The sequence below is a fragment of the Branchiostoma lanceolatum genome, chromosome 15 (genome assembly GCF_035083965.1).
Source record: "Branchiostoma lanceolatum isolate klBraLanc5 chromosome 15, klBraLanc5.hap2, whole genome shotgun sequence".
Classification (NCBI taxonomy): Eukaryota; Metazoa; Chordata; class Leptocardii; order Amphioxiformes; family Branchiostomatidae; genus Branchiostoma; species Branchiostoma lanceolatum.
In genome coordinates this window covers 10,138,267-10,148,633 of record NC_089736.1, presented here as the reverse complement: position 1 = coordinate 10,148,633, position 10,367 = coordinate 10,138,267, and the positions used below count along the sequence as shown (strand labels likewise).

Genomic DNA, 10,367 nt, shown 5'->3' with positions numbered 1-10,367 from the left:
TACAACATCACTGCTACAGGTGACAACCTCACTGCCACATAATACATCTATATTGCCACAGGTAACAACAACACCGCCACAGCTGACAACCAAACTGCCACAGCCGACAACCACACTGCCACAGGTTACAACCGCGCTGCCACGGGTGACAACCACACTGCCACAGGTTACAACCGCACTGCCACGGGTGACAACCACATTGTCACAGATATCATCTACGCTGCCACAGGTGACAACTACACTGCCACAGAAAACAACTACAATGCCACAGGAAACAACTACATTACCACAAATGACAACCTCACTGCCACAGGTGACAACTACACTGCCAGAGGTGATAACTACGCAGGAACAGATGACAACTACACTGCCGCAAGTGACAACCACACCTCAAAAAATGACAACTGCACTGCAGTGTGAAATGCTGACACCACCAGCAAACGGTGTAATGCATCCCCCTAACTCCTACGGAGACGTGGTCACCTTCACGTGTGACCCAGGATACAAGCTGGTCGGTACTTCTTCACTCACCTGTCTATCTGACGGGACTTGGAATGGAGGACCACCAACGTGCAGAGGTAGGCTATTCAAAGAATAAAAAATGTCGATACCTAAAGGATGAAATGAGTAGTGTATACATGCTAATCCATTTTGAACTTACCATTGCATTGTTTTGTATATTATGGACACTATATTATGCGTTTAATATTCACCTGTGTTTCTTACCTGATAAAGCTATTAGGTGTTAATTTTGTCATTTTCTTTCGTACTGTTTCAGCTGTACAATGCCTGACCCTGACGCCTCCGGTCAATGGTAACATGCGTGGTTCTCGCTCCTACCAGGGAATAATGTATTTCACCTGTGACCGAGGGTACAATCTTGTAGGTGCGAGAAGTACCACGTGCCAGACAGACGGTACATGGAGTGACAGTGTTCCTACTTGCCAAGGTACATGTAAGGCTTTGATCTTTTGTAGCTTCTATGTCAAATATGTAAGGAATGCATATCAGCTAGTACTGGTGTTAATGATAAAACATATTCATTTGTATTCTAAAAAAATCGGTTTAAATTTCAATGAGTATAATGATAGAAGACCATACCCAAGTTGGATTCTCTTCACTTCACGACCCATTGTTTGATCTTGAATAAGTCGTTTTATCTCACAATTTATGACTACTTCAGGCTAAAGGAAATAGGACTTGATCGGATAATTTCTGTCAGTAAAATCTTCAGAGATGATGTAAATGTCTTTGAAAGGCTTCATATCTTAAGGATGTCATTTTTGTATCTGATTACAGCGGTACGATGTACAATGCTGACACCCCCAGCAAATGGGGCCATGACCGGCTCCAACTCCTACAGAGACGTGGTCACCTTTACGTGTGACCCAGGATACAAGCTGGTCGGCACTTCTACACTCACCTGTCGGCCTGACGGAACTTGGAGTGGAAGATCACCAACATGCACAGGTAGGCTATTGACAGAGAGGTGATTATATTTAGCTGAAATTACAGAGCAAATGGCTAGCCTGTTGCCATATGCCACTAAACACAATACATTAATGTTGCAAATGCTATATAACAGACATTCTGCTCCAGGAAACTACTAACAGTATCACTAGAGTACCCACAACTCCTTGAGCATAAATAAGAACGTTGCTGAAAGTAGAGAACTTCCCACAATTTATGGCGCAGCCATATATTTGTTAGCCTCTGTCATCATTCATAAAATCTACAACATTACATCTGTTCGTGACATTTCCATATTCCTAAAGAAAATGGAATAGGAGCTTTGAGCTCCTTTTTTTCTCTATCACATTGATCATAATTGTTACCTTTTGTTTCGATGTTATTTTTCAGCTGTGCAGTGCGCGACACTGAAGCCCCCAGACAATGGCTACACAAGAGGCCAAAAGTCCTACCAGGAAGTAATGTACTTCTTCTGTGACCGCGGGTACAATCTTGTAGGTGCGACAAGCATCAGGTGCAGGGCAGACGGTTCATGGAGTGGTAGAGTTCCCACTTGCAAAGGTGAGGATCTTGTTTCTTTTGATTCATTGAAAAGTGTACATCTTTGTTGCATTCAGTTGAGATAACAACAGTAAGACGGTTGAATCAGTGCTCAAAATTAATCGATAGCATCTTTTTCCTGTTGGCTACCAACGAAAAAGGTTTTAAATTTTTCTGTAGTAGTCAAAACTGCGTGACTGTTTCAGCTGAATGTAGAAATGGCTACCAACTACTTGCCCAAACATGCATCCGGGTTCATATCATCGCAAAGAGCTACGTTGACGCCCAGGCGGCCTGTGAGAGCGAGGGAGCCGTACTAGCCATGCCCAAGACGGAGGAATTGGACGTCGCTCTGAGAAGCCAGATTATCAAGTCTGGCAAAGATTCCAACTACTGGATTGGTTTGACGAAATGGCAAACGGAATGGGAATGGGCAGACCGCTCTAAACTCAATGAAAACCCGTACAAGGTAAGTTAAACACGATGTATATAGTTGGGCCATCCAAGGGAAATAAAGATTTTTACTCTACTACTCTACATCTGTGTACTGTTTGATAAGACAGATACAGTCAGTGTTCTCCAAGACGTCAAAGTTCTTGAGTTCAGAGTGATACTGCCTTTCACTCGACTCTTCATCTGCAAACGTGCCGTGCCTCTGTGTATGTCTTTTTGGCGAACAGACACACACACACTAAAACAATACTTCACAGCCTATGGGATGAGGAGGTATCATGATGTTTAACTATATCTAAAGGCTCAGCACAGCTTGAGGTCCTTTATACATTGGTCATCCACAATCATAATCTGATAATGCAAGTGTAAAAGAAATGGTGGAATAGTTTTGTTGGTTTGTCTAAGAAAGCTCAGTCTTTTTTTATGCGTACTACATCCTTGAAATGATTTATGGAACATGATACATTCAGATTAAAGATGATTGGGTGTGTTATTCTATTGACTATATAACTTCTTTCTTCGTTAGGGATGGAACCCAGGTCAGCCGGAGTTCTCAGTGTTTATTTCATACGACTGTGTACAGTACTGGTCAAGACCCACTGGTATCCCTATGTGGGATGATACCTTATGCTCTTATAAACACAGGTACATCTGCCAAGCTTCTCATGCTAGAATGCCACCACGGAAAATCCTACCTGACCCTCTTGAAATTTTCTCCTGGGGGAGGTAAAACAAAATAATGTTTTCCGCCAAGTAAACCTGTCTATAACCTGGCAATAGAAGATTGATGTTTTGCTCAATAGGACGAGTCGAATCATGTGTTAATTTTTTGTTAAAACTGCCGACATATGTGTGTTGGCTTGTTGTGGTATGAGTATGTAACATCAACTCTAGATCTCATAATTCCTAAAGACCCACGTAGAATGGTCTAATCAATGCACTCTCAAGACTGTCCTGAGCACCTTGATATTGAGGTGTGCATACGTCGAGGATCACTGATGCTGCATCAGTAGATGATTCACTCACTGTTTTATCATCTGGAAGCGTTAGGCTGTATATGATGATGATTATGATCCACTGTATATATAGGCTGTATATGTAGAGAGAGTTTACATAACAACCTACGTGTATATACATATCTTTTTTAAATATCTGGCTTACGCGGCCACTCCTTCATTTCTCATATTCTATTATTGTTTTTTTCAATTTAGCTGTATTTTTTGTCTTTTTCTGATTTATCCTTGTGGCAAATTGTATAAAGGGTCACTTTTAGAAGGCCATTTACCTAAAGCCGATATTGAAGTCACAATATCATATTCAATCTTTTTTAAAACTCATTGTGTTGCTACATAGACATTCATCTTTCATTTATTACATTCGTTCAGTGAGGAAACAATAACAGCTGAAATATTGTGGTTCGATTACAAGCTATTACGATGCTGCAATTTAACATGAACATAATAAAAGATAACATTAGCAGCAACGCGGAATAATATCATATTAATTTTCTTGCATGGAAAGTGTTAAGTAAGCACATAATAAAAGTAGGAATGTTATATGCGCATTCAATTAGCATTACGTAATAAAATGTTAAAATATCAGTACAGTCGTAAGTTTTTATATAGGTATTAAGCTTCTAGTACGACATTAGGAATCAACACAACTTTGGTACGTCAATTTCATATTTCCATACATCTGAGAAAAACAGCATGTTTTGCTGGACAGTTGTATGTCGCCGTCATCTGAACCAATTGTTCATGCAAAATCGTTTCTAACTATAGTGGAGTTGTATTTATATTTCCTGGAACAATTGTATGATTCAATATACATAAAACATTTATCTTTGAAGCAAACATTTGTTCCAGGAAAAAACCTTTATTCTCAATAAGCTGTATTTTATCTTCAAATTTAATCTGGGTATTTTTCACACGCAGTCTATGGGCTCTTGTTAGCGCTTTCAACTACAATGTTAACAATTACAATGATGTTCGGCTTTAAAGAACTTAATAAATAGTCTTTTGGGCATGCCACTTTTCGTTTTTACTCTGTAAAATGCGTCTGAGGAAAATGAGCATTATTTTGTCTTTGATGATTAACAGTCAGCCAGACATTTTGAGTTATTTAGGCGAAGCTCGATCATGAGCTAGGTGGGTTCCGTTGTTCTGGTACATCTGTTGGTTGACATATGATGAGCACAAGGGGAGAAGATTCCGGTCACTCACAGTAGAGATACCAGAAAGGTTGTTCAGACGAATCATCTTCAAGCCAATCTGTCAATACACTTTAGTTACAAACTACTTTTACGCGTTACCGTTGGTTGTTGTATTACTTGCCTTTTGTGCTCTGATATTGCGGCTTATGCGTTACTTGCTTCAAATAGAATTTCAGCCGAACAAAATAATAAATCAACACTTTTTTACGATACTTTTCATGTATACCAACGGGCGATGTTTACAACGCAGCAGACCAATCACTCCGTCTTTTTTTCTTGATATGTTGATTGCAAGGTAATTGCAATGCAGATCGTATCATGTATTATTCATCATATTTTACCCGAACAGTCTAGATAAGACGTAGATATTCAATGTTGGTGACGCTTGATATCATGGAACATGCATTATTTTCTTCAAAGAGAATTTCAGCCGAACAAAAAAATAAATAAACACTTTTTTACGATGTTTTTACAAACAATCACATATACCAGTGGGCGATGTTTCTGCAGGCAATGCAGACTAATCAATCCGTCTTGTTTTTGTTGATTTGTTGATTGCAAGACAATTTCAATACTGATCGTATCATGACATATTTTACCCGAACAGTCTAGGTTAGAACTAGATATTCGATAAACTAACGTTCAGTATAAATATCAACGATTATATCTGTTTCAGGTGATGTTTTACCAGAACAGTGTCGATTTCTCATAGTCATTCGTCAGCATTTTAACAATTTATTTCAAGCCACGTGTCTTTCACCACTGAACCTAATCAACTGTACAAAACAAAATCCTTTTGTTTGATATCCAGTCGGTAATACATAACATTATGAGTTGTAGAGACTGCGCAACTCGTGTATGGTTTACGACCTGCATTGTCCCTAAGTTGTTCATTCGACGCTGAGCACAACGGAAAAAGAGCCGTCAAATGGCGCAGAGTGGACCCAACAAAGCTCGTCGCCCATTGCCGCCAGTTCCATTCCAAGACGTCATTTCTGGTAGGATTCACTCTACTATTGATACATTTGATGAGAATATCATTTCTGTCGGATAGATCTATAAAATGTCTGCCACTTTAACTTCAAACATTGGGTAACCTCAACCAGGCCTACCGGTCGAGACATATACTTCGCGACGTGCAGTCGTCGCACGATCGCAACCTAAGGGCATTCTTAATTGCGATGATCGTGCGTGTCTCCTGCAAAATCCACTATCTTGATAATATGGAAAAGGCTGTTATTAAATCCCTGTTAATGGGTCAACTAGGTTTTGTCACAGCTTGTTTAAACATTCTACGAAAAAAAATCGCACGACGACCTTCGATGAATGTGACCGCACCGTGACCTCCACCCCACCAAGATGAGGGAAAAACATATACTCACTATTCTAAATTAAATGTATCCCACATAGAATTTTCTGGAACTTTTCGCAGGTACAGAGTTCACGCCCCCTACTAGCAGAGTGGACCAAGAAGATGCTGACACCCACATGTATCATTACATAGACAAAGATGAGGTCAGCAAGCTACGGCAGACCGATAAAGAAAGTAAACAAGATGGACAACCGACGCTGAGCACAACGAAAAAGGAGCCGCGTCAGATGGCTCAGAGTGGACACAACAAAGCTCGTCGCCCGTTGCCGCCCATTCCAAAACAAGACGTCAGTACAGGTAGTATACACTCTACTATTACTACTGCACTAAATGTATTTGATTAATAATAAGTTTATTGCAAGTTCCTGCCCGAAGGCTAATTGCAAACAACATACATAAAATAACAGGGTAAAAAATACGTAAAAAGAGGCTATACTAGACTATACAAATGTAATTGTCTATAACTAGTGACTAGTGAAGGGTTTGACTTCTCTTTTGTAAGCAATGGAAGACGTAATGTCCCACCTTTTCTATAATTTGTGGTGTTTTGGTAGTTAAAAGAAGAATGGTCTTTTCTTAGTCTGTAAGCTTAGAGAAATTCGGATAGATTTTAGTGGTCTGAATAGACAACTCATTTCGTGCAATATCATGAAATGAACAGTTTGAAATAAAGTCAATTTCGTCTTCCACGGCATTTGTACTGCAATACTTACAAAGTCTTTCGTATATAGGTAATTTTCTATACCGACCTCTTTCTATTTCAAGAGGATGGGCACTGACTTTAATTTTACTAATGGCTGAGCGTAGGTCAAAATCTGCAAGATTAAGATATCCCTCTATGTTGTACATGGTTTTACATTTTGCTTCTAGTTCTATCAATTTGGACCAGACGTAGCCAGAATTTAACTATATATATACATATATCTATATCTAATGGAAATCTACCTAGTTCTGCTCTACATGCCACGTTGCTACTATTTCTAAAAATAACACCAAGAACATTTTTTCAGAATTGGTTGTGTACGTTTTCAATAGGTGACGTATCATATGTAACGTTAGTTGTTCTGCCCCCCAGATTTGGCATCCGTACAGAAGGATCGGTTTTATACATGTATCGAATATCTTTAGGAGGCCGCGTGGTGAGACTGATGAACGAATGATAGATGGTTTTACGTGCCTTAAGTGACAGCTGCTTTTTGGTCAGGGTGAAGCTACCTGATGATGTGAGAGTTAGGCCTAAATAGCAATAGGGGGGAACATTGTCTATTTTGTTATTTTCAAAGTAGAAATTTTGCTTTGGAAAAGAACGACCTGCGTTGTTAAATATAACAACTTTTGTTTTCTTCAAATTTACTTGGAGCTTCCATTTGCTACAAAAGGCACTTAGTCTATCAATAGCAGATTGAAGAACTTTGTCTGATTCTGGAAATATAACAACATCGTCTGCATACAATAAACATGAGACATATAGATTATATAAAGTAGGTGGCATGCATTGTAAGTTATCTAACTCTTTAACTAGATCATTGATAAATAAATTAAAAAGCGTGCGGCTCCGGTTGCCCTTGGTACTACAACAGAACTTCCGTATATTTCATGATGAAGCGTAAATATGGAATTCTGCCTAGGCAAATTACTTCCACACAAGCAGTATGCATAATTTTGGTACAGAGCACGGTCATTTTAAATGTATTATGCTAATTGCAGTCTCATTTGCATAATCAGAAGAAATTTCCAGAAGATCTATATATTTCATGGAATTATGAGGGCTCCAAACGCTTGTTGTCAATAATGTGGCTAAGAACAAGTCACCTTTCCTTAGTCTAGCAAACAACATGGATCAGAATAATAACGTGTTCATTATGCCTATTAGTAAATAGATGTACATGTAATTATATTTCATGGCATTTAATGTGAGCTACACGAATTTCATTCAAATTTTCATACCTCACTTCAAAATTATTCATTTTGGGACTGAAATTCTTTTAGACAAAAAAGGTATAATATAGTCTCCTGTTGCCTTGCATTATAACCATATTAGTTGATATTTTGGTACAGGGGCACCTAGGGCATATACCCACAACACATGGCATAGACCACTTCCAAAAATTCGTTTTCTCGATCTTGCCCGAGTTCCTGATAAAACAGTTGGTATCCATCTATATATATTGCCCCAAAGCTACATGGTCGATGGAGAGCACAATGGAAAAAGAGCCGAGTCAGAATGATGTTCGAGTTCGTCGCCCGTTGCCACCACTTCCATACCAAGACATCAGTACAGGTAGGATACACTATACTACTGATAACACTATAAATATAACTATAAATATAACTATAAATATAAATAAAGATATAAATATAGATATAAATATAAATATGAATATAAATAGATTTTCTAAGTGGACGATATGACTTTTGGGCTGGAAAGATATAGCTCTTGGGCTTGACTTGTATACAATGAAGGTGGACTGTCATTCTTCCTTGCTTTACTAACACACTGCACGAAATGGCCTCGTTTCCCGGCGGATTTTCCCGGTGCGGATTTAGCGTATCCGTTATAACTAACGGATACGCTAAATCCGCACCGGGATATGGAATATTTCCGGAGGAATCCCTGTACGTATACGCCGGGATACGAGGCCATTTCGTGCAGTGACACCTTCCCCAATACATGGTGAAAATGTCATTAAAATCCATCCACCAAATGTACCTAAACTACTTATTGTTTCCTATTTTCTTTCTGTCAAAGGCAATGAACCCAAAGCCGGAACTGTTGATTCAACTGACAGTCAGGACGACCCTGACACTAGCGACAGCCACGTGTACAACTATGCCGACAAGGATGACGTCAACAACCTAGGGCAGCAGCCAGCTGACGCAGGGACAGACGACTCACTCCCCAAAACTACAAACTGCAACATTCCTGGACTTCTTGACGACGGAATGTATATTCCAGGTGCCTTACGACAAGGTAAAGGCAGCTTATGATATACTATCAAATCATATTTATCATTACGTTAGAAATAGTAAAACCAAATTATCAATCCTACGATTACTGAATGAGCATGTGTCCAATGATGGATAAAATCAAAGGACTAGAGGTGTATATGAATGCCCTAATATTAATCTTATGGTTAATAACCATAAGATTTCTGACTCAGTAATGTTATGATAGCATTGGGATCCCAGAGTCATTATACTTTGATTCTAATTAAGTAACTAAGTATATATACATTCCAAATAGTTCTAATGCTTGTACATTGTAGTTGTATTGTAGACAATTTGATAACACTGCGTAATAGAAATCATTCAATAAATTATGATTGTAGTTACTTTGAGGCAAAGTATGTCATCGTTAATGAGAAAAACTATAAAACACTGAGTGTATATTTACCATTCCCTTGCGAATGCGATCTACGAACCTAAACTATTTATATGAAATGCACTGATTTTTCACAGATACAAATGATACGGCAAACAGCTGTGGTTTCTCTACACGCTGCAAGATGGCTTTTCACCGTCCCCATGTGTACATCATCATCGCTATTGTAGTGGTCGCCTTCTTAGGCACAGGAGCTGGTATCATCGAACATCTCATAGCCACACCAGGAGGACAAGCTGACATACACACGGTTAGCCTTATGCAATATAAATGCCAATCATACTAGTTTTCTATTCACAAACATGACTGCATAATGTATCACCAAGACTCGGCACCTACTAATAAAATCTTGTCTTTCCAGCTAGGCAGAAGATTGACAGTTACTGATATAAAAGAACTATTACAACACTTGCATTACAATTGAAACTAGTCTCATAGCCAAAACATTTTTTTAAACGCTAAACTGGAAAATATGCATGGCAACAGAAGAATAGAATGTTTACCTCGATTTACGCAGCTTCAATGGGTGAATATATCTAGTTTCAAGTTGTCATACCAGCCCTCTGTTTTAAGCTTGACCCCTTGCTAGTTAATCTCTAGCTCTCACTAAAAAAAATACGACCAAAAATAAATCAATTTGTATGGCCTGAATAATGATCCTACATGCTATTTTGCTCATTTGTATTCCTTATCCTGCGATTATACAAGAACTTTGCATTCATCTTGATCTCTCTGTAAATCTTTGCTTCAAAATGTCATCCATAATCTTTATCCTGCAAATGAAATTTGACTTACCTCTTTTTTTGACAGCCCATTGTGGTGGCAGATCAAGGCAAGTGGACAACTGATAAGCCTGTGAGAGGCGCCAACGTGACTGCAACCTTCCCAACGGTTATTCTGACAAAGCCAGCCTTTGGTGTTACTAATACCAATGTGTC

General features: G+C 38.9%; 1 protein-coding gene across 1 annotated transcript; it reads left to right on the top strand.

Moving 5' to 3' along the window:
• Positions 1–816: 816 nt before the first annotated feature.
• On the top strand, positions 817–4,477 carry LOC136421169 (E-selectin-like). The gene is made up of 5 exons (XM_066408328.1): positions 817–949; positions 1,300–1,470; positions 1,861–2,031; positions 2,217–2,479; positions 2,990–4,477. Exons 1-5 carry the CDS (start codon positions 820–822, stop codon positions 3,191–3,193), a joined length of 939 nt encoding a protein of 312 aa, XP_066264425.1. The 5' UTR covers positions 817–819; the 3' UTR covers positions 3,194–4,477.
• Positions 4,478–10,367: the final 5,890 nt, after the last annotated feature.

Excerpts from the sequence above, each read along its gene's own strand:
- LOC136421169 (XM_066408328.1), top strand. The coding sequence starts at position 820 with ATGCGTGGTTCTCGCTCCTACCAGGGAATAATGTATTTCACCTGTGAC. Across the intron at positions 2,032-2,216 it reads TAGAGTTCCCACTTGCAAAG|CTGAATGTAGAAATGGCTAC; the intron begins GTGAGGATCTTG and ends TGACTGTTTCAG. Across the intron at positions 2,480-2,989 it reads TCAATGAAAACCCGTACAAG|GGATGGAACCCAGGTCAGCC; the intron begins GTAAGTTAAACA and ends TTTCTTCGTTAG.